Raw genomic sequence first — 27,141 nt, 5'->3', positions numbered from 1 at the left:
GGGAGAGGCTGGCTACGAGGCACAACAGCAAAGATGGCAGCGAAAGCAAAACCGAAAACAGGACGAGATTGGGGCACAATGTACAGTGTCGCTATGGGCAGTAGCACCGGCACAATCAGGCAATGATTATTTAATTAATTAAAGCAGTGCGAGCGCTCCAAAATTTAAACAGATAAAAATGCGAGCAAAGTGAAAATTTGCACAAATACAAAGTGAGTAATGGGCAAAATAATGCTTGGCAGCAGTAAGCTAAAGCAGGCACCAATTCAATTAAGCAATGCGGGCAAAGCACAACGATACCCAGGCCAGGGAGCGTGGGGAGCGACCGCTTCACAAGTCCTGTTCACCAGGCTGAGATTCAGGACCCTGACTTACCTGGTGCTGGCTCTGTACTGGGCCACTGTACTGGAAGTTATTTGCCAAACGACAGACACTTCTCTGCAGCTTTGTTTACTGGGTCTCCGTGCTCGCAGTGACGCCCAGAAGACTGCAGACATGTTTACGGAATTGGCGCTTGTACTTGCCCGATGACAATTGGCGATGAGCTGGAAATCCACCAACGTCCTGACCTGGGTAAATGGGGGAAGGAATTGGCTAGATGGGAAGACTGTGAGGACCTTTGGAAGTAGGAGACTAGGTGAGTGCGTAGAGTCCCGATTTTACCATCCTGTGATGCGATACAGGTGGCTTGCCCAAGACTGGATGCTTGGGGCAGTTATTGCCTGAGGTGGTGGACTCTGTGGTGCTCTCACCAAAGCTGTAACGCCGCTGTCCCCCTTCCCCTCCTGCCTATATTCAGGTGGGTAGGTCTCTGCTGAGCGAGTGTTATTTGCTTGCTTGCTGTGAGTCTAGGTGTTGGATGCGGCGGAGGGCCACTGTGGCTTGTCCCAGGCTAATAGCCTCAATTTCACACCCCTGAGCCAGGGCAATATCGAGAGCTGCTGCATCAGCTTTATTGTAATGTTCCGGCATGGTGCTTTGGTGTCCCTTCTTTCATTGTTTTTTCTCCCATTTTGGCACCTAAGGCGGCAACTATTACCCCAACCGCACTCACCTGCCTTTCACTTGTATATTTATGTAAAACTGTTTACTTGAAAACTGTAATAAAAAGCATACTCTGAATTTGTGTTTCAGAGGGTATGTTTAAGCTCACATGCGTCGGAGACTATAGTACATACTTTATTTTGTCGGAGAAATGCTTATTTGGCATATCCTAAGTTGTATCAAGCCTTCAATAGAGAACAGGGTTAAGAAGACACCTGCCAACTTTATATAATTGAATGAATAGATGAAAAAAGTAATTGTCTCTGAAATGTATGTTGATTTTTTGTACTGTATTCATCCAAGTTGACTGGATGGTGCAATGGCAAAAATGTGTGTCATGAGATCTCTCATTATTGCAAATTATATGGATACCCGAGGGCAAATATACTGATTGTGTGTGTGTATAGATAATGGCTTTTTCCAGGATGTTGTGTTTGTGTCGTTTTTTTTTTTCGTGCACCGTTTTATTCTTGAAATTGTGATCTGAGTCGCCTCTAGGTGTCTGAATGAGAGCAGGTTGCTGGAGGATGTCTAAAACGACCCAAAACTGAGACCTGGAGTTGAGACTGAAGGGAGGCAGTGCGAGTTTCTCACACTGTCAGTGTGTCATAAACATTTTAGAACACCTGCTCATCCAATCCTTGGTCTCTCTACATCTCACACAAACCAATGGTCATATGTGCCAATTGCAACTGTGCCTGCGCAGTGAGGCCTTTTCTACATGCGGTACTGTGCGAGCGATGCAGTACGACAATAATGTTACGCCCTCCCCCCACTTTCAAATGTCACCAGCCGCCGGCCCTCCAGGCGGGGCAAGATTGCGAACGGAGCCCGGTGCTTGTTGTACTGAAGTATCTAGGTCCCTGTGCCCCAGATGGGACTGTCCATCTTCATGCCTGCTGCTGCCCACGATTCGTAAACCAGCGAAGGGTCGGGCCCTTGAGGATGGCTGAACCAGAGTGCTGTGGTAGCACCTCGGAGGTTGGAGCATCGAAAGTAACACGAGCCAAGTAGAGGGCTTGGGTGCCAATCAGGGCTTTAAGTGGGATGTAGGAACTGGGGAGGCTCTCAAAGGGGCGTGGCCAATATAATTAAGGGCGTGGGTTAAAAACACGTAAGCTAAAAACCTGTGCTTAGCATAGTATGCCGCCCGACTTGTATTTTGCTACTTCTGTCATTGCATCCCTATATATGATACAACAAGTAAGATCATACCTACAACAAGTCAGGACTATTGGTTTGTATAGAATATTGAAAAAGCTTCCGCTTAAAGCCCTGGTGACACCACGACAATGTTGCTGTTCTCTGCGTTTCAAAAAGAGGAGGGAATTCCAGTGCTGCAGTGTGAGCACGCGCACATCGATGTGCCTGTTGTCACTGCAGTCCAGAAAAAAGCGGACCGCCTGTGCCATGGCACAAAACAGAGCCCGACACCGACCCGTTTCGAGGTCTCCTTTATAAAACTACTGGTGAGACCTGGCCCATTTAAAGCCCTGGTGCCAACACATATATACATCACCTGTGACGGGGTGGCGCCTTTGGTTGTTGGAGTTGACAGAGAAGAGTGATGGACCCCACCAGCCCCCTGTTTGATTGTGGCTACTATGGGTAAAGGCAGACTGGTTAAGGCTCAGGCTGCTCCCTTGCCTGTGGCCAAAAGGGTGTTGACTCTCCTGGGGGGCACTTTAATTGGCCATGTGGAAGCCACTTGAGATTCGCATACCTCCAAATTCGACGCCATCATGCGTTCTATCAATGTTTAGGACAAAAATGGACTCCTTGACCCTGGACATCAATTTACTTCGTGCTGATCAGAGAACATTAATGAATAGGGTCTATGTTACTGAGTCCACGCTCACCACATTACAAAGAATGGCTGCAAACAAAAGGCATCAGTGCACCGGCTGCAGCAAGACCCAAGCTGGGGAGATGGGAAGCACATGAAGGGGCCTCCAACACAGAGGCAGGCTGCTGACGTCAGGGTACAGGAGATGGAGGAAATATGGAGTCAAACATCTAGCCCGGCTAGGTCTCAGAAATCATGCAGTCCAGACCCGGGGAGCTCCGTCGAAGCTCATGCTGTAGTGGAGGACGATACGCTTCAGGGGAAGATGCTTACACCTCAGTTGGCAGATGACCTTTTATTGGTCAGACTGGGGGGGGGGGGCTGGATGCGCTCTCATGCATGGTTCTCTCAGTGGGTGGTTGAGCTCTCACTAGCATACTGAGACCTAGACAACAGGTTTTGACTGGCACATTAAATTGTCTGTTGCGTCCTCAGCTAGACGGATATCCACTGGAAGAATAGTTTGGGGCAGATCTACAAGAAACTAAGGCAGCGTTGCGTTAGTATAGAAGTACAGGGATGCTACATATTTACAACAATATGTCGCATCACTGTGCTTCCCCCTGCACTGGCGCACAAACTGCTGCCATGAGCCGGTGCAAACACCCTTGCAGCAGGATGCCTGCTTAGTGCCCCTTCCTGCACAAAAACAATACATTGAGGTGATTTCCTCTTCCAATGTGTGCTGTAGAATGCAGCACTAATTGAAAGAGGAAATAAACGAGGAGATATGAAAACATTTCTCCTTGTTGCCCCTTGCTACGCCACGACTAGGGCGGCATAGCATTCTGATGATTTAGGATTCCTCGTAAATCTGGAAATGCATCAGTGGACATGGGTGTCACGTGGGAACACCCACAGCAACACCCATGTCACACCCCTAACATGCAAAGTGTTGCGTGAACAGGGGCGATATTTACAAGCACAGGTTAAGTCACGCAGGGTCACTACCTTATTGTCAGATAATTGTGATGTCATTGTATTGAACTACTGCATGGGGTGTATTTCTGTACAATGAATGCATAAAAGCAGATAAAGAACAATTTGAAAGCAGAGTAGTAATGTGATAGTTAAATATCTATATCAGCATAACATGCAAGAGCACTAAAAGAAAACTAGAACGACACATACAAGACATACAAATTAAATGTATTATTAAGAATAGCTGTAGTTCTCAAATAAAATATAAGTTCAGTTATAAATCAATGTAATTGCATGCATTCTAAAAAGAGTATTACTTCTGAAGGAATAGATTAAAATGGGCAACATCTGGTATACTGCGAAACAGCAGCAGTTAGATAAAAAAGGCAGCTCCAAAAGGAATTTACAACATCATTAGGCAGGAACTGGAAAAGCTGGAATGTATGCTGTGCTGTCAAGAGCTAGTAGAAAGAGCCCTGCTACCACATCAGGCTCTAAACACAAAGGCAACACTTAAGTGCTAATTAAGCACAAACAAAAACACTGGCACTGAATGGAGCTACCTTTTGTGTGGATATGCAATTTGTGAAAGAGCAGATGCATTCACTGTACGTGAAGTTAGCCAGTGCCTGAAGTAGGCAGACTCACTGCCCCTTGCTGCATGCTCTAGTCGGTGTAAGTAAAATGGGAATGATACAACAACAGACTAATGGATGATGAGAGCTGGCTGAAAGGCCTTTCTGTTAGTATATAATACATGTATTTTTTGTAAAATTAAAAAGTCTTGGCTAAAGCCAGACCTAATAAACAAATACATGAGTCCTCCCTGAAGTTAGGAAGACGGAGGCAGACTATGTTTCAAGGAGTTTAGGATATGTCCTGCCAGTGCAGCACCTCAAAAAGCTGTACCCAGACTTATAATTGACTCTCTCCCATTCATAGTGGTCTTTACTATTAATGGCACCGAAAATACATTTAATTTCTCACTATCTCCAAAAGGCCTACAACCATGAACTGAATAGCATGAGGTAGCCATCATGAATATTAGCAGTCAGGGCTGGCTCAGTTCTTACAGAGATACCTGGAACAGGCAGATGTAGGTGGGGAAATTTGGAGAAGGAAGTAAGCAAGAAGGAAATGAGCAGTACCTGTCCGCCAGACGTCCGAACACAATGGCGCCCACCAACACCCCAGCCATGAACAGGGACTGGGCCATCTGCCGCAGGGCCTGCAGGTTACACACCAGGTCCCACTGTAAGAGAAAGAGAGAGAACGAGAGCAGGCAGAGAAGGGTTCAGACAAGGTCTTCCTTCCTCCACAGTATGTTTCATGAAAACAGGAGCATGGCAGGTTCTTGGAAGCGGGCCCACCACTAGAGCGAGACCAGGGGCTTCCTCACTTTATGACTAACTAACAAATTTTTCCTGGCACTGTGCATGCAATAATCACGTCTGCCATCTTGGTGTACAAAAGAAAGAACGTCAGTACATCCAGGGACGTAGGCAATGTTAATATGTAGGACACTATACCTGCCTACAGCATGGATGTCACTATTAGACACCAAGAGCACGTAGAGCACTTTAATGACGTGGCCAGTAAATGTAGGCAGTTTATCTTTCAAAATAGTCCAGGGTCTTTGATGCCTAACTGGGTTACTGTATTTACAATCTCTCGGGGCAGAAATTTAACCTTATATTAACGTAACTGCATTTATATAACGCTTACTACCCTGAGTGAGACGTCAAAGCGCTTTTTCAGCGAGTAGCAGGATACTTCGGTACCCATAAAGGCTCAGTGGTGAATTAGTATAATGAAATATGAAAGTTAGTCAGTTATTTGGATTGAGAAGGATAGTGATCAATATAGTGTTAGAATGTGGCCAAAGTACACCCTTCCACGTGCCTGAGTTTTGAAAACCTATACTTAGAAAACACCCCACAGTCAGCAACATTATATTCCCAGTTGTTGAACATAGAACATACATATACGCCAGATTTTCAGGCTATCTACTTAGGATACGTTTACATACAGTGATTCTGAACTGAATACATTTTCACAATTAATTGTTAATTATAAATAAAGCGATATACACCTGTGGTAAAATAACATCTGGGCTCAGAATTTGGCCCACAAGGGTTTGACACACGGTACACTAGCTGAGAGCCCCAGTGCAGGAAGAAATGTGTGGGGGGAGGGAGGGATGAGGGGTAGGAATGGAAGTTGTTAATGCTGTTGTCTCGGCGGCCCTAGGCAGCACCCAGCTGTTTGTGTAATGAGGATTCACAGGCGGAGCAAGTCGTTTTTTCAGACCCTGCCACCCATTATCCGCAGCAGCCTCACCCTGTGCCCCAACACCACAAAAGGGGTCTATAGTTTGGCGGTACTTTAAGCAGTGCTGTTTACAACAAGCACACGCACACTCATTACCCAGTGGATGTCGGTACTGTGCAGTTATAGTTAGGTGTGAGTATGCCTTTTTTGGTTGGCTAATAACTTTAGTGCCCTTTGACGAATCTTCACTAAACTTTCCAAAATAATGCCTTTTTTCGGTTAGCTTCTTTCTGGAAAGATTCAGGGGGATATATCAAGTGGGGGACAAGAATAAGGCGGGTCCCAAAATGCAAAATCTCCATGCATTTTCCATAGACCTTTTTGGAATGCAATAGCGCAATACTACTGAACGAAACTACGAGAATTTTGGCAGGTAGTTAGATCTTGGCCCAGAAAGTTTGCTTTTTGAGATTTGGTGTAAATCCATTCACCAGTTTAGGAGAAACTAAGGTACAAATATGTTTGTATATCTGATTTTGAGGAATTCTCGTGAGAGTCCCTTGAGCTCAACTTAAAAAAATAATGCATTCTAGTTTGGGGAGAGTGCTTTTTTTACTTGTGCCATCTAGATCCCGTGGGAGTGATGCTCCCGCAGGAACGAGCGCTCTTTTCTCCATAATCCCATGTCAGCACCTGTACCCTAAAGTAACTATAACTCGCTCCCTTGCCTTGCACGGCTGTTGCACCCCATATTACATTATGCATGCCTTGTTCTGTGACAACAGTGATAACATGATGACAACATCTGAAATGGAATCATTGATGACAACACTATGCATAGCGGGGGCTCGAGTTATACTTAATTTAGGACAGGAGTTATAGTTACCTGAGATAACTATAACTTGGCAAATATTTGTGGTTTTGTTCATTTAAAAACCGTATGTGTTAACTGACATTTTCACCTAACTATAACATTCTTTAATCATTGTGTTTTTTCAGTGAATATATATATATATATATATATTCCACAGCCTTGGCTTAAATTTTCGTAGTCCAATGGCGCTCTTCCACCGGTGCTGAGACTACAAAGCAGAGCCCCGCTTTCAAAGAATCCACAGAGTCTGTGACCCTGTACCCTTACCGTGAACAAGCAACGGTGGGTTGCGAAACGTGTTGGTTTTGTGCTTATATGCTTATAATCTGACCAAATAAATTTTGAAACTTGGGAAGCAAATCCTTTGTGAGTGCGGACTTTCTCTATCGAATGATGGATCTGTGGAATATATATATATATATATATATATATATATATATATATATATATATATATATATATATATATATATCTCCAAACGCCGGTTCCCGGTTTCCCGACCATTAAGCGCTCAATGTGGGTGCAATCCCTACGGCAGAACCTCGCCGTTACTTATTTAAAACTCCTCCGCCTTTTGAACGAAAGCAATGGGCGCACTCCCTTTAAGTTCCACAAGTTGATTTATTGCAATCCTTCAGCCATGATAACAGACTCGATCGTGAGCAAGGTGCTTGTAGCACTGAAATGCGTAGATCGAGTCTGTTATCATGGCTGAAGGATTGCAATAAATCAACTTGTGGAACTTAAAAGGAGTGCGCCCATTGCTTTCGTTCAAAAGGCGGAGGAGTGTTAAAAAAAATATATATATATTTATATATATATATATATATATATACATATATATTTAGCTCCTGCACAGAAGTCATTTTAATGCAAAATGAGGAGCCTGTATGGGGCCAATAATGGTCCAAACATATGCCTAGGCACTGCATAAGTTTTGTTTCAAATTTTAGAACATAAATCACATACAGTCATTATTGCGGTAACAAACTGCATCCCGACAGTTACTGAACATGCCACAGCTCATTGTCAAATGCAAAAACAACGGTTGATGGACAGAATGCAGAACAATGTCATACAATTACCCCAGTATAGAGGTCTGGGCCTAAATCCATAGTTTTTTTGCACTCCACACCACCATAGTTCAGACATGGCCATATGCAAATCAGAATTGACCCTGTGCCTCATGGGAACAGTACAGCCGAACTGCCAAGCCATGTCTTCCCTGGACCGGAATCAAGCATCCTAGGACCGGTTTCTGGCTATCAGCCGTCTTCAGGCAGGATAGCTTGACTCCAGTGGCGTGGAGAGCACGGGACTCACGTCTGAGCATACCCGTTCCACTCGGGTGACAAATGCAAAAACAACAGTTGATGGACAGAATGCAGAACAATGTCATACATTCACCCCAGTACAGAGATCTGGGCCTAAATCCATCGTTTGTTTGCACTCTACACCACCCCAGTTCAGACATGGCCATATGCAAATCAGCCTTGACCCTGTGTCTCATAGGAAAGGTCCAGCCCGAACTGCCAAGCCATGTCTTCCATGGACCGAAATCACGCATCCTAGGACCAGTTTCTGGCTATCAGCCATCTTCAGCCAGGATAGCTTGACTCGAGTGGCGTGGAGAGCAGGGGACTCACGTCTGAGCATGCCCGTCCCACTCGGGGTGACAAATGCAAAAACAGCAGTTGATGGAGAGAATGCAGAACAATGTCATACATTCACCCCAGTACAGAGATCTGGGACTATATCCATCATTTTTTTGCACTCCACACCACCCTAGTTCAGACATGGCCATATGCAAATCAGCCTAGACCCTGTGCCTCATGGGAACAGTCCAGCCCGAACTGCCAAGCCATGTCTTCCCTGGACCCGAATCAAGCATACTAGGACCGGTTTCTGGCTATCAGCCGTGTTCAGCCAGGATAGCTTGACTCCAGTGGCGTGGAGAGCACGGGACTCACGTCTGAGCATACCCGTCCAACTCGGGTGACAAATTCAAAAACAACAGTTGATGGACAGAATGCAGAACAATGTCATACATTCACCCCAGTACAGAGATTTGGGCCTAAATCCATTGTTTCTTTGCACTCCACACCACCCCATTTCAGACATAGCCATATGCAAATCAGCCTTGACCCTGTGCCTCATGAGAACAGTCCAGCCCAAACTGCCAAGCCTTGTCTGCCCTGTACCGGAATCAAGCATCCTAGGACCGGTGTCTGGCTATCAGCCGTCTTCAGACAGGATAGCTTGACTCCAGTGGCGTGGAGAGCGCAGGACTCACGTCTGAGCATACCCGTCCCACTCGGGGCGACGAATGCAAAAACTCCAGTTGATGGGCAGAATGCAGAACAATGTCATACATTTACCCCAGTACAGAGATCTGGGCCTAAATCCATAGTTTTTTTGCACTCCACACCACCCCAGTTCAGACATGGCCATATGCAAATCAGATTTGACCCTGTGCCTCATGGGAACAGTCCAGCCCGAACTGCCAAGCCATGTCTTCACTGGAACGGAATCAAACATCCTAGGACCGGTTTCTGGCTATCAGCCGTCTTCAGCCACGATAGCTTGACTCCAGTGGTGTGGAGAGCATGGGACTGACGTCTGAGCATACCCATACCACTCGGGGGACAAATGCAAAAACAGCAGTTGATGGACAGAATGCAGAACAATGTCAAACATTCACCCCGTACAGAGATCTGGGCCTAAATCCATCGTTTTTTTGCACTCCACACCATCCCAGTCGAGACATGGCCATATGCAAATCAGCCTTGACCCTGTGCCTCATTGGAACAGTCCAGATTGAACTGCCAAGCCATGTCTTCCCTGGACCGGAATCAAGCATCCTAGGACCGGTTTCTGGCTATCAGCCTTCTTCAGCCAAGATAGCTTGACTCCAGTGGCGTGGAGAGCAGGGGACTCGGGTCTGAGCATACCTGTCCCACTCGCGGTGACAAATGCAAAAATAGCAGTTGATGAGGAGAATGCAGAACAATGTCATACATTCACCCCAGTTCTGAGATATGGGCCTATATCCATCGTTTTTTTGCACTCCACACCACCCCAGTTCAGACATGGCCATATGCAAATCAGCCTTGACCCTGTGCCTCATGGGAACAGTCCAGATGGAACTGCCAAGCCATGTCTTCCCTAGACCGGAATCAAGCATCCTAGGACCGGTTTCTGGCTATCAGCCGTCTTCAGCCAGGATAGCTTGACTCCAGTGGCGTGGAGAGCACAGGACTCACTTCAGAGCATACCCGTCGCACTCGGGGTGACAAATGCAAAAACAACAGTTGATGGACAGAATACAGAACAATGTCATACATTCACCCCAGTACAGAGATCTGGGCCTAAATCCATCGTTTGTTTGCACTCCACACCCCCCCCAGTTCAGACTTGGCCATAATCAAATCAGCCTTGACCCTGTGCCTCATGGGAAGAGTCCAGCCCGAACTGCCAAGCCATGTCTTCCCTGAACCGGAATCAAGCATCCTAGAACCGGTTTCTGGCTATCAGCCGTCTTCAGCCAGGATATCTTGACTCCAGTGGCGTGGAGAGCACGAGACTCACGTCTGAGCATACCCGTCCCACTCGGGGTGACAAATGCAAAAACAACGGTTGATGGACAGAATGCAGAACAATGTCATACATTCACCCCAGTACAGAGATCTGGGCCTAAATCCATCGTTTGTTTGCACTCCACACCACCCCAGTTCAGACATGGCCATATGCAAATCAGCGTTGACCCTGTGTCTCATGGGAAAGGTCCAGCCCGAACTGCCAAGCCATGTCTTCCCTGGACCGGAGTCAAGCATCCTAGGAGCCGTTTCTGGCTATCAGCCGTTTTCAGCCAGGATAGCTTGACTCCAGTGGCGTGGAGAGCAGGGGACTCGGGTCTGAGCATACCTGTCCCACTCGGGGTGACAAATGCAAAAACAGCAGTTGATGGAGAGAATGCAGAACAATGTCATACATTCACCCCAGTACAGAGATCTGGGCCTATATCCATCGTTTGTTTGCACTCCACACCAACCCAGTTCAGACATGGCCATATGAAAATCAGCGTTGACCCTGTGTCTCATGGGAAAGGTCCAGCCCGAACTGCCAAGCCATGTCTTCCCTGAACCGGAATCAAGCATACTAGGACCGGTTTCTGGCTATCAGCCGTCTTCAGCCAGGATAGCTTGACTCCAGTGGCGTGGAGAGCACGGGACTCACGTCTGAGCATACCCGTCCCACTCGGGGTGACAAATTCAAAAACAACCGTTGATGGACTGTGGAGCGGAGGCGGCACCTACCTTGACGAAACCCAGTCCGGGCGCCGGGGTCCTATCTCCCGCGCCCGGTCGCTTAACGTCCCGGACACCCCGGACACCCTTTCTTTGTCGTCCCCTGCAGGTACCGACACCGGAGCACGAAGGACCGGAAACCCTCGCCCGGAACACCGGAAGTGACGGTGGATCGACCCCTAGCGACCCGGAAGCGATCGACCCCGGCCCCGGAAGTGGACGGCAAGACCAGAACCCGGAAGGTAGAAAAGGCTCCGAGGACGAAGGAGAGGCGTTCGGAGCAACCGACTCGTGGCAGGAGGCAGCGGACAGCGACGGACCCCGGAGAGAGAGAGGAGCAACACTGCGAGAGGGAAGCGAGGACGAGGAAGAGGACGTCTGGACGGAGGACTGGTGGCGTCCTCAGGAGGAAGCTGGAGAGCGGCCGCAACTCGGACGAGAGTTGCGGCGGGGCACGTGAGTACCAGTTACCCTTTCTCCGTGTTCCCTCCTGTATATAGTAGTTGTAAATAGCCTTGTATATAGTCCTTAGCCTGCACGAGCACAGGGATATTAAGTGCTTATTCACGCGCACTGTACAAAGACCGAGCACTGTCCTGCACCATCCCGCCTTTCTACCTCCTACCTCATTCTTGCCTGTTTCCTTCCTCCCCCCCTTTTCCGTCCCGTCCGCACTGGTCGTTCTCAGTACCCTTTCACTCCCCGGTGTAGGTGGTGGGGTGTACTGTTGGAGTACTCTGACTAAAGCCCTACACTTCTCTCCTTTTTCTTAAGCCTCCAAGGAGCCCCAGTACCAAACCGAGGAGACTACTGGCGGAACAAGGAAGAGCGAATCCTGATCCCCGACATCCTCACCGAGCCTGGTTCCCCGCAGTTACTATTTGACCACCACCCCTTGGATTCAAGACTGCGTCCCTCCCTCACTGTGACTTTGTTCTGCACCTGCAATAAAACACTTGTTATAGCTCACTATATCCGGCCTCCCCGCCTGTTATTCCGGTCCGCCCACCACCCAGCTCCACAAGTGGTGTCAGAAGTGGGATTTCCCGGAGGCATGGAGGCCGCGGTCAAGCAACTGGCGAAAAGCCAGGAAGAACTGGGGAAAATGATGGAGAGGTTCCTCAAGACGGCCGAAGACGATCGGGGCCAACTACATGACGTGCTGAAGGGGCAGGGAAGCGCACAGGATCAAGCCCTTGAGAAGCTCACTACAGTCATGGGGCAGGCACGACCAGCCACCTCCCTACCCTCGGTAGTTCTTCAGAAGTATGTCCCCGGAGAAGACCCCGACTACTTCTTCACGAACTTTGAGCGTCTAGCCCAGGCGGCGGCCTGGCCCGAGGACCGGTGGGGCCACTACCTGGGTCCCCTGTTGACGGGGGAGCTGCAAGCTGCCTACCAACAAGCAAACATTCAGGGTCAAACCCCCTATGCCGACATCAAGACCTGCATCCTGGAACGGCTAGGAATAGACGACGAGACCTATAGGGTGAGGCTACGCCAGGCGAGGGAAGGGCCCCAAGAAACGCCTAGGGCCTTGTCCTTCCGTATAAGGGATCTGGCCAACCGATGGTTGAAACCTGATACGGCCACCAAGGACGACATTCTGGCCAAAATATATTTAGAACAGTATTTGGCTTCCCTGCACCCTGCCACCCAAAAGTGGGTGCGTCAACATGCTCGCCTAACGCTCGACACCGCTGTAGAGATTGCTAGCGCCTACAGCCGAGCGCAGGAAACTCAGCGACCAAAGGAGGAACACCCGTCCCGCATAACCCCCGGAAACCATCCTCGGGTCCCTCGACCCCCTCAGGTGGTCAGGAAGCCCGACCCAGCTCCTCTAATGCCATACCCTATCTTGCCTCGACCCCACCCACCGGGACCTCAATGTTACCATTGTGGTGGGTTCGGACATATTGCTCGAGTCTGCCCCCAAAAGGAGGAACCCATGGACATAGGGATGGCGAGAAACTATGCCTGTCTCACCGCGGACACCACCCCTCCTCCTTTCCGGTGCCCAGTGCGGATAGACGGACACGGAATGATGGCCCTGGCCGACACGGGATGTCGTCAAAGCGTTATAAGACCCCAGGAGTTGCCCCGTCCTGTCAGGCCAATGACAGGCAACGTGGCTATTACGTGTGTACATGGCGACACCAAAAGTTATCCAACCACCCAGGTCCATGTGCAACACCCCACCGACGCAGGCAGTCTGCTAACAGTGGGCCTGATCCCTAATCTCCCAGAGCAAGCGATATTGGGCAGCGACTATAGCGGTCTTCCCCACCTGCTCCAAGACGCCACCGAGTCCCTGAGGAACTGGTGGGCCGAGGCCCCTTTCTCCCATGAACTTTCTCCTGTGAAACCGGTGAACAGACCTCCCAAGACCCGAGGACAGAAGAAAAAAAAAAAGAGAGAATACGCGATGGCCTTTCCTGCTCAAATAGAGGTCCATCCCTGGGAAACCGACCGGGAATTCCGCGCCACACAACAGGAAGATCCAGTGTTACAGGAAGCCTGGGCCCGTACTCTGGACGCCGAGGACCCCCTACATGTAGGTCCTTATTTCTTCCGAAAAAATGGGCTCCTCTACAGAAAAGGGGGACCCCAACAACCAACCCAGCTGGTTGTCCCCGGCTTGTTCCGCGACAAAGTGCTCTTTCTGGCCCACAGCCACTTGTTGGGGGGACATTTCAGCGATGAGAAAACCGGACGTACGATCCTTGATAAGTTTTATTGGCCCGGGGTTCACGGACAGATCAAACAATATTGCCGGGAATGTCCGGTATGTCAACGAAACAGCCGCTACCGTCCCCCCAGAGTTCCTTTGCAGCCTCTCCCCCTTATCGACGTCCCTTTCACCCGAGTAGGCATGGACATCATCGGACCATTGTTGCCCTCCCGAACCGGTTGTCGATATGCTCTTGTGTTAGTCGATTACGCCACCCGCTTCCCTGAAGCGATACCCCTCCGCCATCCCACCACACAAACCATATCCAAGGCCCTCATATCCATCTTCTCGAGGGTGGGTTTTCCCCGCGAGATCCTCACGGATCAGGGTACACCCTTCGTATCCTCCCTCATGCGCCAGGTCTGCTCCCACCTAGGCATCAAGCAGATAAGGACATCGGCCTACCACCCCCAGACCGATGGGTTGGTAGAGCGCTACAACGCCACCCTCAAAATGGCATTGAAGAAACTCCTAGGCCTTGAAAGCAAAAGGTGGGAGGAGATGCTTCCCCTGGCGCTGTTTGCCATCAGGTGCAAGCCACAAAGCAGCACGGGTTACTCTCCTTATGAGTTGTTGTATGGCCGAGCCCCACGGACTCTTCTGGATATGGCTAGGGAAGCATGGGAAGCCGAACCCGACAGAACTCGACCCCTGCCAGAATACGTGGATAATTTAAAGACCCACCTTGAACAGATCAGGGTCATTGTGAGACAGAATCTAGTGGCCGCCCAAAACACCCAGAAACATCAATATGATAAAGGAACTAAGGCTCGGAAATTCAACCCAGGGGATCTAGTGTTGTTGTTGCTTCCTTCTTCCGACCATAAGCTGCTCGGACAGTGGCAAGGCCCCTTCCCGGTGCTAAGAGCCGTGACCCCTGTAACATACGAAATAGAAACCGAGCCCACCAGAGGAGTAACCCAAATCTATCACGTAAACCTCCTAAAGAAGTGGGAGGGACCCTGTCCAGTACTAACTAGCGTAACAAAACCCCCTTTCGAAACATGCATGGACCCTGACCTTCCCGAACAGCACAAACGTGATCTCAGGCGGGCCTTGTTCTCCTTACAGCCCGTATTTTCCTCCCTACCCGGACACTCCACGGTAGTGGAACACGCCATCCACACCGAACCGGGAAAAATAGTAAGACAAAGACCCTACCGTATTCCTGAAGCACGTAGAGCCACCATACAAGAGGAAACGAAGCAAATGCTGAAAATGGGCATCATAGAACACTCCAACAGCAGCTGGAACTCCCCGATAGTTCTAGTCCCCAAGCCAGACGGATCTACAAGATTCTGTATCGACTTTCGGGAAGTGAACAAAATATCGGCCTTCGACACCTACCCCCTACCACGCGTAGACGAAATGGTGGAACGAATAGGCAAGGCCAAGTATATAAGTACCCTGGATCTTTGCAAGGGGTACTGGCAGATCCCCCTCAAAGCGGCCGACAAACCCAAGACCGCCTTCTCCACGCCTGAGGGCTTATTTCAGTTTAAAGTGATGCCCTTCGGCCTTCACGGAGCCCCGGCTACTTTTCAAAGGGCCATGAACCTGGTATTACAACCCCACACCAAATATGCCGGGGCCTACCTGGATGATATCGTTATATATAGTGATGATTGGGGACAACATCTAGACCACCTAAGAGCCGTTGTCACCTCACTAGGGGACAATGGTTTTACCATCAACCCCTCCAAGACCACCTTAGCGGCCCAGAGTGTGAAATACCTGGGCTACCTGTTAGGGGAAGGTCTCATCCGGCCTCAGGACAATAAGATCAAGGCCATCCAGGCCATCCCTTTTCCCCGTACCCGGAAGGAACTCCGAGCCTTTCTAGGACTATTGGGGTACTACAGGAGGTTTATCCCATGTTTCTCCCAAACAGCGGCCCCTTTAACCGACATGTTAAAGAAAACCACGAACACAGAAGCCCTTCTCCAACATCCCCCAACCCTGGTGGTCCAAGCCTTTGAGCGCCTGAAACAATCCCTGGTAACCGAACCTGTGTTAGTCAGACCGGACTATACCCGAACATTCATATTACAAACAGACGCCTCTGATCAGGGTTTAGGGGCGGTACTCTCCCAGAGGGATAACACCGGGGTCGAACGGCCTATCCTCTACCTCAGCCGGAAACTATTTCCCCGGGAGATGAACTACGCTGTGGTAGAGAAAGAGGCCCTAGCCATCAAGTGGGCAGTGGACAGCCTTCGGTACTATTTGGAGGGGCGAGAATTCGAACTCTACACCGATCATGCCCCTCTAGAGTGGATGGCCCGTAACAGGGGCCATAACGACCGAGTACTCCGGTGGTTCCTCTCCCTACAGCCCTTCCGGTTTAAAACACTACACAGGAAGGGACTACAACAGGGCAACGCGGATTATTTGTCCCGATACCCCCCTCCTAGTTCCCCTACAAGAAAGACAGCTAGGGAAAGGGGATGTGGAGCGGAGGCGGCACCTACCTTGACGAAACCCAGTCCGGGCGCCGGGGTCCTATCTCCCGCGCCCGGTCGCTTAACGTCCCGGACACCCCGGACACCCTTTCTTTGTCGTCCCCTGCAGGTACCGACACCGGAGCACGAAGGACCGGAAACCCTCGCCCGGAACACCGGAAGTGACGGTGGATCGACCCCTAGCGACCCGGAAGCGATCGACCCCGGCCCCGGAAGTGGACGGCAAGACCAGAACCCGGAAGGTAGAAAAGGCTCCGAGGACGAAGGAGAGGCGTTCGGAGCAACCGACTCGTGGCAGGAGGCAGCGGACAGCGACGGACCCCGGAGAGAGAGAGGAGCAACACTGCGAGAGGGAAGCGAGGACGAGGAAGAGGACGTCTGGACGGAGGACTGGTGGCGTCCTCAGGAGGAAGCTGGAGAGCGGCCGCAACTCGGACGAGAGTTGCGGCGGGGCACGTGAGTACCAGTTACCCTTTCTCCGTGTTCCCTCCTGTATATAGTAGTTGTAAATAGCCTTGTATATAGTCCTTAGCCTGCACGAGCACAGGGATATTAAGTGCTTATTCACGCGCACTGTACAAAGACCGAGCACTGTCCTGCACCATCCCGCCTTTCAACCTCCTACCTCATTCTTGCCTGTTTCCTTCCTCCCCCCCTTTTCCGTCCCGTCCGCACTGGTCGTTCTCAGTACCCTTTCACTCCCCGGTGTAGGTGGTGGGGTGTACTGTTGGAGTACTCTGACTAAAGCCCTACACTTCTCTCCTTTTTCTTAAGCCTCCAAGGAGCCCCAGTACCAAACCGAGGAGACTACTGGCGGAACAAGGAAGAGCGAATCCTGATCCCCGACATCCTCACCGAGCCTGGTTCCCCGCAGTTACTATTTGACCACCACCCCTTGGATTCAAGACTGCGTCCCTCCCTCACTGTGACTTTGTTCTGCACCTGCAATAAAACACTTGTTATAGCTCACTATATCCGGCCTCCCCGCCTGTTATTCCGGTCCGCCCACCACCCAGCTCCACATGGACAGAATGCAGAACAATGTCATACATTCACCCCAGTACAGAGATTTGGGCCTAAATCCATTGTTTCTTTGCACTCCACACCACCCCATTTCAGACATAGCCATATGCAAATCAGCCTTGACCCTGTGCCTCATGAGAACAGTCCAGCCCAAACTGCCAAGCCATGTCTGCCCTGTACCGGAATCAAGCATCCTAGGACCAGTGTCTGGCTATCAGCCGTCTTCAGACAGGATAGCTTGACTCCAGTGGCGTGGAGAGCGCAGGACTCACGTCTGAGCATACCCGTCCCACTCGGGGCGACGAATGCAAAAACACCAGTTGATGGGCAGAATGCAGAACAATGTCATACATTTCCCCCAGTACAGAGATCTGGGCCTAAATCCATCGTTTTTTTGCACTCCACACCACCCCAGTTCAGACATGGCCATATGCAAATCAGATTTGACCCTGTGCCTCATGGGAACAGTCCAGCACGAACTGCCAAGCCATGTCTTCACTGGAACGGAATCAAACATCCTAGGACCGGTTTCTGGCTATCAGCCGTCTTCAGCCAGGATAGCTTGACTCCAGTGGTGTGGAGAGCATGGGACTGACGTCTGAGCATACCCACCCACTTGGGGTGAAAATTGCAAAAAACACAGTTGATGGACAGAATGCAGAACAATGTCTTACATTCACCCCAGTACAAAGATCTGAGCCTAAATCCATCGTTTTTTTGCACTCCACACCACCCCAGTTCAGACATGGCCATATGCAAATCAGCCTTGACCCTGTGCCTCATGGGAACAGTCCAGCCCGAACTGCCAAGCCATGTCTTCCCTGGACAGGAATCAAGCATCCTAGGACCGGTTTCTGGCTATCAGCCGTCTTCAGCCAGGATAGCTTGACTCCAGTGGCGTGGAGAGCACGAGACTCACGTCTGAGCATACCCGTCCTACTCGGGGTGACAAATGCAAAAACAACAGTTGATAGACAGAATGCAGAACAATGTCTTACATTCACCCCAGTACAAAGATCCGGGCCTAAATCCATCGTTTTTTTGCACTCCACACCACCCAAGGTCAGACAATGGCTATATGCAAATCAGCCTTGACCCTGTGCCTCATGGGAACAGTCCAGCCCGAACTACCAAGCCATGTCTTTCCTAGACCGGAATGAAGCATCTAAGGACCGGTTTCTGGCTATCAGCCTTCTTCAGCCTGGATAGATTGACTTCAGTGATGTGGAGAGCCTGGGACTCACGTCTGAGCATACCCACCCACTCGGGGTGAAAATTGCAAAAAACACAGTTGATGGACAGAATGCAGAACAATGTCTTACATTCACCCCAGTACAAAGATCTGGGCCTAAATCCATCGTTTTTTTGCACTCCACACCACCCCAGTTCAGACATGGCCATATGCAAATCAGCCTTGACCCTGTGCCTCATGGGAACAGTCCAGCCCGAACTGCCAAGCCATGTCTTCCCTTGGCCGGAATCAAGCATCCTAGGACCGGTTTCTGGCTATCAGCCGTCTTCAGCCAAGATAGCTTGACTCCAGTGGCGTGGAGAGCACGAGACTCACGTCTGAGCATACCCGTCCTACTCGGGGTGACAAATGCAAAAACAACAGTTGATGGACAGAATGCAGAACAATGTCATACATTCACCCCAGTACAGAGATCTGGGCCTAAATCCATTGTTTGTTTGCACTCCACACCACCCCACTTCAGACATGGCCATATGCAAATCAGCCTTGACTCTGTGTCTCATGGGAAAGGTCCAGCCCGAACTGCCAAGCCATGTCTTCCCTTTAACCGGAATCAAGCATCCTAGGACCGATTTCTGGCTATCAGCCGTCTTCAGCCAGGATAGCTTGACTCCAGTGGCGTGGAGAGCAGGGGACTCACGTCTGAGCATGCCTGTCCCACTCGGGGTGACAAATGCAAAAACAGCAGTTGATGGAGAGAATGCAGGACAATGTCATACATTCACCCCAGTACAGAGATCTGGGCCTATATCCATCGTTCTTTTTGCACTCCACACCACCCCAGTTCAGACATGGCCATATGCAAATTAGTCTTGAAACTGTGCCTCAAGGGAACAGTCCAGCCGGAACTGCCAAGCCATTTCTTCCCTGGACCGGAATCAAGCATACTAGGACCGGTTTCTGGCTATCAGCCGTCTTCAGCAAGGATAGCTTGACTCCAGTGGCGTGGAGAGCACGGGACTCACGTCTGAGCATATCCGTCCCACACGGGGTGACAAATTCAAAAACAACAATTGATGGACAGAATGCAGAACAATGTCATACATTCACCCCAGTACAGAGATCTGGGCCTAAATCCATTGTTTTTTTGCACTCCACACCACCCCATTTCAGCCATGGCCATATGCAAATCAGCCTTGGCCCTGTGCCTCATGGGAACAGTCCAGCCCGAACTGCCAAGCCATGTCTTCCCTGTACCGGAATCAAGCATCCTAGGACCGGTTTCTGGCTATCAGCCGTCTTCAGCCAGGATAGCTTGACTCCAGTGGCGTGGAGAGCACAGGACTCATGTCTGAGCATACCCGTCGCACTCGGGGCGATGAATGCAAAAACATCAGTTGATGGACAGAATGCAGAACAATGTCATACATTCACCCCAGTACAGAGATCTGGGCCTAAATCCATCGTTGGTTTGCACTCCACACCACCCCAGTTCAGACATGGCCATATGCAAATCAGCCTTGACCCTGTGTCTCATGGGAAAGGTCCAGCCCGAACTGCCAAGCCATGTCTTCCCTGGACCGGAGTCAAGCATCCTAGGAGCGGTTTCTGACTATCAGCCGTCTTCAGCCAGGATAGCTTGACTCCAGTGGCGTGGAGAGCAGGGGACTCGCGTCTGAGCATACCTGTCCCACTCGGGGTGACAAATGCAAAAACAGCAGTTGATGGAGAGAATGCAGAACAATGTCATACATTCACCCCAGTACAGAGATCTGGGCCTATATCCATCGTTTGTTTGCACTCCACACCACCCCAGTTCAGACATGGCCATATGCAAATCAGCCTTGACCCTGTGCCTCATGGGAACAGTCCAGTCCGAACTGCCAAGCCATGTCTTCCCTGGACCGGAATCAAGCATCCTAGGACCGGTTTCTGGCTATCAGTCGTCTTCAGCCAGGATAGCTTGACTCCAGTGGCGTGGAAGCACAAGACTCACGTCTGAGCATACCCGTCCCACTCGGGGTGACAAATGCGAAAACAACAGTTGATGGACAGAATGCAGAACAATGTCATACATTCACCCCAGTACAGAGATCTGGGCCTAAATCCATCGTTTGTTTGCACTCCACACCACCCCAGTTCAGACATGGCCATATGCAAATCAGCCTTTTTTTTTTTTTTTTTTATTTCTGTTGTTGCATCAGGCGGATCATGGGTACAGGAGACAAAACATCTCGGGAGAGCGTCAACATTCCGCTCTTCCCGATATTCTGCAACTTTTTAATAGTCAGTTACATAGCCTTCAACATGACGAACTTATTTTTCATTTTCACCCCCAAACTCCCTCCCGCCCCCCTTAACTCCTGGTAAAGTCTTCAACTGAGAGGCCTCTATCGAGAGCCCCCCTTCCCGCCCTCCCTTTCCCCCCCCCCTGCAGCATACCACCCTTCTCCGCCACCCCCCCGACCCCCGAGCCTCACTCCCCCTCTAAGTCGTGACATTAAACATAGGCAATCCAGCGACCCGAACCCTCCAGAAACAACTATGCTGGAATCAGCGTCAAACGTGCCTCCCCGGCAATCCCCCCTGCCACCCGCCCTCCTCTCCGTACAGTCCTACTCCAGTCCATGGTAGTGCCTCCACTTAGTCCATATTTTTCGAAATTTTCGTGGGCACCCTCTAGCTTTGTAGGTCACTCTTTCAGCTGCCATATACATATCTAAACCCCTCCTCCATTCCTACAGGTTGGGTTTCCCAGGTGCCCCCCACAGTCGTGCTATGTCTCTTTTTGCTACTACCAAAGCCAGCAGCAGGAAAATGAGTAGGTATCGTGTGATGTCCACCTCCGTTGACATGCCCAAAAGTGCCAGTTTTGGATCTCTAGGAATCTCCACCTCCAGTATCATACTCAATTCCCTAAATACCTCGCCCCAATATTCCTGTATCACCGTGCATCCCCAAATGATGTGGAAGAAATCGCCTGTCTGGTGCTGGCATCGTAAGCAAGAGGTGTCGGTCACCCTCCCCATCCGGAAGAGCCTCACTCTGTCAAAGTAGGCCCGGTGAAGGACCTTAAACTGTATGAGGCGAAGCCTCGATTTTATGGCCACTTCCCTCGGGTGCATGAGTGCGAGTTCCCAATCCAGGTTCTCCATCGTGCCCACATCTGCCTCCCACCTCTCCCTGAGTGTCTGTAAGTATATGCAAATCAGCCTTGACCCTGTGTCTCATGGGAAAGGTCCAGCCCGAACTGCCAAGCCATGTCTTCCCTGGACCGGAATCAAGCATCCTAGGACCGGTTTCTGGCTATCCGCCATCTTCAGCCAGGATAGCTTGACTCCAGTGGCGTGGAGAGCAGGGGACTCACGTCTGAGCATACCTGTCCCACTCGGGGTGACAAATGCAAAAACAGCAGTTGATGGAGAGAATGCAGAACAATGTCATACATTCACCCCAGTGCAGAGATCTGGGCCTATATCCATCATTTTTTTGCACTCCACACCACCCCATTTCAGTCATGGCCATATGCAAATCAGCCTTGACCCTGTGCCTCATGGGAACAGTCCAGCCCGAACTGCCAAGCCATGACTTCCCTGAACTGAAATCAAACATACTAGGACCAGTTTCTGACTATCAACCGTCTTCAACCAGGATAGCTTGACTCCAGTGGCGTGGAGAGCACAGGACTCACGTCTGAGCATACCCGTCCCACTCGGGGTGACGAATGCAAAAACACCAGTTGATGGACAGAATGCAGAACAATGTCATACATTCACCCCAGTACAGAGATCTGGGCCTAAATCCATCGTTTTTTTGCACTCCACACCACTCCATTGTCAAGCAGAAAGTTGTGTCATAAGGTAGTAAGTCAAGTCAAGTCAAAGGATTTATATAGCGCGCTACATACCCAGAGGGTCTCAAGGCGCTTGAGAAAGGGAGGGGGATTACTTATCAAATATCCAAGTTTTAAGTTGCTTTCTGAATGCTGGGTGGTTCTGAGTGAGACGAAGGTGAGTGGGGAGTGAGTTCCAGGTTTTAGCAGCCAGGTAGGAGAAGGATCTACCTCCCATGGTGGTTTTATTGATGCGAGGTACGGTAGCAAGGGCTTGGTTGGAGGAGCGTAGCTGGCGGGGGGGGTGTAGAAGGAGAGTCGTGTGTTGAGGCAATCGGGTCCAAGTTCGTAAAGTGCTTTGTGTGCGTGGGTTAGGAGGCGGAAAGTAATCCTCTTATTGACGGGGAGCCAGTGGAGTTTTTTCAGGTGACTGGAGATGTGTCTGTACGCGGGATGTCTAGTATGAGTCTGGCTGATGCGTTCTGGATGCTAGAAACCTTTGCACAAATCTGAAAGTTGTAACACTTGAATGAGCCATGAAAATACAATATACTTGTTATGGTTGCACAGTTTTTAATGTGCAACAATTGCACCAGTATCACCACCAAAAACAGGGCCTCAGTCAACATGGAAATGAGGGGCTCTGTGGTCCTAACAGAAAGACATCCACTCCTAGTTCCCACGCTGGTAACGACATGGCTAGAGCGTCTTACCTCAGAGACAATGGTGGAAGAGAAGAGCCCGGTATCATATGTCCATCCATCAGAACACGCTTCCCTGGCTGCCTCTGTTATGTTCACCTCTGTGTCATTGGTGGTCAATAGGTCCCACTGTGGCGTGGTGAAACGAATGCACCTCTCAGGTTGCTGGTTGGCATCAAGCGGGATAAAGACCTTCAGGAAATCCTGGTGGGTGAGGTTGGTCCAGCGAGTCCCGTTGGGTAGTAGCGGCAGGTGACAGTGATGACCAACCACATGAGCAGAAAAGTTTTGCAGGAATAGGTGGCAAGCACCCACGGTGATAGTGAAGACCATAAATGTGCTTAATGTAATCTGGAAGAGTCCCACCCCTCCGACTGCCTCCAACAAGTCATTGAATCCCATTGCAGACTGTTCTCTTGTCACCTGTAGGGACAAAGGAAAATAATTCATGGGATTTCTCGGATGATGACAATGTCAGAGGAAAAAACAGACATCTCCACTCAAAGCTAGCCCAAAAGGCAAGAATGAAAGGACACAATTCAGAAAAGTTAATATAAGTAGAAAAGGGGAGCTATTTTTCTGACGACCGTAATATATACACTGACAGCAGAAATACTACCTCTCACTGACCACAAAAAAATATACACTGACAGCAAGAGCAGTGCCTGTCACTGAAGACAGAAACATATACAATGACAAAACACACACATTTAAGAGAAAGATACCTCCCTCTCTGACCTGATAAACAGATAGGACAGATGAAGGTGTCCCTGCATGCCCTAGTATCTCTGCAGCCTTAAGCAGCTCTTGCTGATTCATACATTCTTATGTCCTCTAGCCCCAATGTCCAGTAGGAGACAATCTCTATCTAATTTCACCACAAGCGTGCTGCTAGGAGAAGTCTGTCACATGGACAGAATGAAATAATAGTAGGGCGCAGGAGTAGGGGAGAAGACACTGCAGGAAGGGGGCAGTCCCATGAGTGGAAGGAGTCAGGTGGGTGAGAGAATCAGTTGCATGAATGAAAAGAGGCAGCTACTCAGTTGAGAGGAGATGGGGGAATCAGAGGGGCCTGTCACATGGGTGGAAGGACATTGCCCATGGGTACCAAAAGAAAATCACATGGGGTAAGGAGCCGGTAAATGGGGTTAGAAGGGGCATCGCACAGGTAGGGAGGACAACCAAATATTTAGGAGGGACAAGTCAGACTCTGAGCAAATCTATTGATTAAAAGGGCAAACAAAAAAAGGAATCTTGCCTGACACAAAATGAAGGCCCAGTGATGGTCACGTACCTTTTCTGCAGGATAACAGCAGGCAGGAAAGAAAGGATGATTCAATGAAGGATAAAAACCCACAGGTTACTAGTCCCCTCTGTGATGCCAGGAGGGCTTAAGAGAGCCTCTTGTGGGTACACTCGTCTGCACAATGAGGCGCTCACAACGAACAGCTTTTGTATAATTGATGAACTCTCAAAAGTCTTGCACTCACCAGAAATCTCCACCCCACCTCATTCGTCAGCGGAAACCGCTTGCCTACTCAGTGTTTTAATTCCAAACCCTGTTAACGTGTTACTCCCTTTCCAAGAAGTTGGCGAAGCCAGCCAATTGGACGATGCAATGAAAAAGGGTCCAGAAGTCAAGTTGCATCACTTTCATGCCAAGGAGCATCACAGGAGCAGCAAAGGTTTCCTAGCTGAATAGCACAGGTCAGTAGAGGCTCTACTGAAGAGCTGGTTGCCGCCTAACCCATGGGTTCTAAATGTATAATTAGTAACATCTCCAGTGATGTATTGATGTGATAAAATACACAGTGCAATGTCAGCTGAGGTGAAACCCAGTGTTAATTTTCAATGCACTCATGGGTGACTTTGGAAGGATTAAAGGAAGAATTGACCTTGCAGAACTGTGAACCTGTGATCAGCAGGTTACACCGAGATGCCTGTGGCAGATGAAAGCACTGCACTATTATACTGCCTTCCTAACAGTCCTGAGTGGCACAGGAAGTTGACTCACAGAATATGTTTCAGGTCCAAGAAGCGTGAAGCAATCAACTTTCCTTGAAAGACATGGTATTTAAATGTGAAACTCTTTCTTGGTGAATGTTTTCTCAGTTTCGTCAAATGTAGTCAATTCCCCTCGAAAATGAATCAATGAGGAGGGCATGTTCGTCTTTACCTTAGTCTTCTGGCTGTTGACACATAATTAATGAAAGGCATTTGCTTTCAAAAACAAAGCTTTCAACATATTTATTGTGGGGATTATAAGTCTATGGAAGGTTTGCAACATGGGTCCAGATCTGTACTAGATTTTCAGGATAAACACTATGTAAATGAGATTTGTTTATATTAACTGGTTACACACATAGCTGATGTAGAAAGCCTGAAAATCTGGTACGGATCTGGAATATAGTACATTACTACGCGATGCATTACATTGCGTGCTTTTATAAAGTGGTTGTTACCACTGTCGCGTTGTTAGCATGCAATGCATTTACATCGCAAGTCATTACAGCGGCTTGCACTAGGGGGCGCACTGGACTTATGAATAGTATTACTTACGATTCCTACTCCATTAATTCCCAATACCTCAGCGTCCCCTAGTGCAAGTCGCTGTATTGACTTGCTATGTAAATGCATCGCGTGCTAACAACGCGGTCGTTGAAACGACCGTGTTGTAATAGTCCTGCGATGTGTGACAGTGTTGTAAATGCTGTTTCCCATGGATCTGGTGCTTCGGGCCCTATGTTAAAAGAACAATAGATGTACAGAATACAGAACAAAGTCTAACATTAAACCAGTACAGAGATCTGGGCCTAAATCCATTGTTGTTTTGCTCCCCGTGCCATTCCAGGTTAAACTCGGCCATATGCCTATTTTGAGCACTCCTGGTCTACGGATTCAGTCTGATTTGTTTCTTTAAAGGTGGTGGCTGTTAAGCCGACCACCAGGTAGGGTGACCAACCGTTCGTAAATTTCACGGACAGTCCGTAATTTCGGCCCTCTGTCCGTTGTCCGTGAAGGATTGTTTAACGGACGCCATTTGTCCGTAATTTTAACTGGTCGCACAACCGGCACAGCTGGCCCCCACCTCCCTTCTTGACTGAGATGCTGCTGAGGTCGGGTGTAACAGACTCGGAGGCAGTACAAAAGCTCAGATACCCATCAGCATTGGCGAGGCACAGCGGGATGGCAACCCTCACACCTTCAGCCCTTGATGAGCTGTTAAGAGGTGCTTAAAGGTGACAGAGGAAGGGGCGGCAGCTTCGGCGCAGGGGCATCTATTGAGATGCAAACAGTACTGAACGTGTCTTGTATTTTCAATTGGTGTGAGACATTCCCTTTCTGCCCAGGGTTCCAAATATCCTAGAACCGGCCCTGATTACACAGATATAGCATGTGGCTCACTTCACAGAGCTTAATTACTGTCACTAAATTGTAAACAAACCTCGATTCTTCAACATGCAGTCTATATTGTAATAAAATAGAGAAATGGCACAATCACACTCACACTAATTAACAAAGTATGGAGGACAATCAGTTAAATCAGTTCTCTTGGAGTATCTCCTTTCAGTACTGTACATCAGTGTGGGGGGAGGGGGGCAAATCGAACATTTTGGAAACGGAGCCTGTCTTCTCGTTGTCTTATCCAGGAGGGGGTAAGGAGCCCTTCCCCACCCTGGAAGAGACCAAGATGATACTAGAATACTGCATACCCACCCCTGTGTCCACCCTGGTGGATCCTGTTCCCCCCTCCAGTGATGGCTCTTGTCCCCCCTTGTGGTGGCTCCTGCCCCCCCCACCCCCGCCTGTGATGGCTCCTGTCCCCTCCTGTAGTGGATCCTGTCACCTCCTGTAGTGGATCCTGTCTCTGCCCTGGGTGGCTTCTGTCCCAGTCCTGGAATGTCTCCTACAGCGAGGGTGAAGTTCTAGATGGGCC

The 27,141-nt window shown here is 49.5% G+C and overlaps 1 protein-coding gene across 1 annotated transcript in view; it reads right to left on the bottom strand.

Moving 5' to 3' along the window:
* Positions 1-24,662, bottom strand: part of LOC147691746 (solute carrier family 22 member 6-A-like) — a 165,835-nt gene extending 141,173 nt beyond the window's left edge. Inside the window, exons 1-3 of the mRNA XM_086938030.1 lie at positions 24,499-24,662; positions 23,217-23,627; positions 4,960-5,063 (exon numbers count right to left, since the gene is read on the bottom strand). Coding sequence (XP_086794156.1) covers positions 4,960-5,063; positions 23,217-23,606 — 494 coding nt within the window. The 5' untranslated portion in view covers positions 23,607-23,627; positions 24,499-24,662. The remainder of the gene's footprint in view (positions 1-4,959; positions 5,064-23,216; positions 23,628-24,498) is intronic.
* Positions 24,663-27,141: the final 2,479 nt, after the last annotated feature.

Source organism: Lissotriton vulgaris, chromosome 9 (assembly GCF_964263255.1).
Source record: "Lissotriton vulgaris chromosome 9, aLisVul1.2, whole genome shotgun sequence".
NCBI classification, from domain to species: Eukaryota; Metazoa; Chordata; class Amphibia; order Caudata; family Salamandridae; genus Lissotriton; species Lissotriton vulgaris.
The sequence above is the reverse complement of the archived record's forward strand: the minus strand, read 5'-3'. Positions and strand labels throughout refer to the sequence as shown.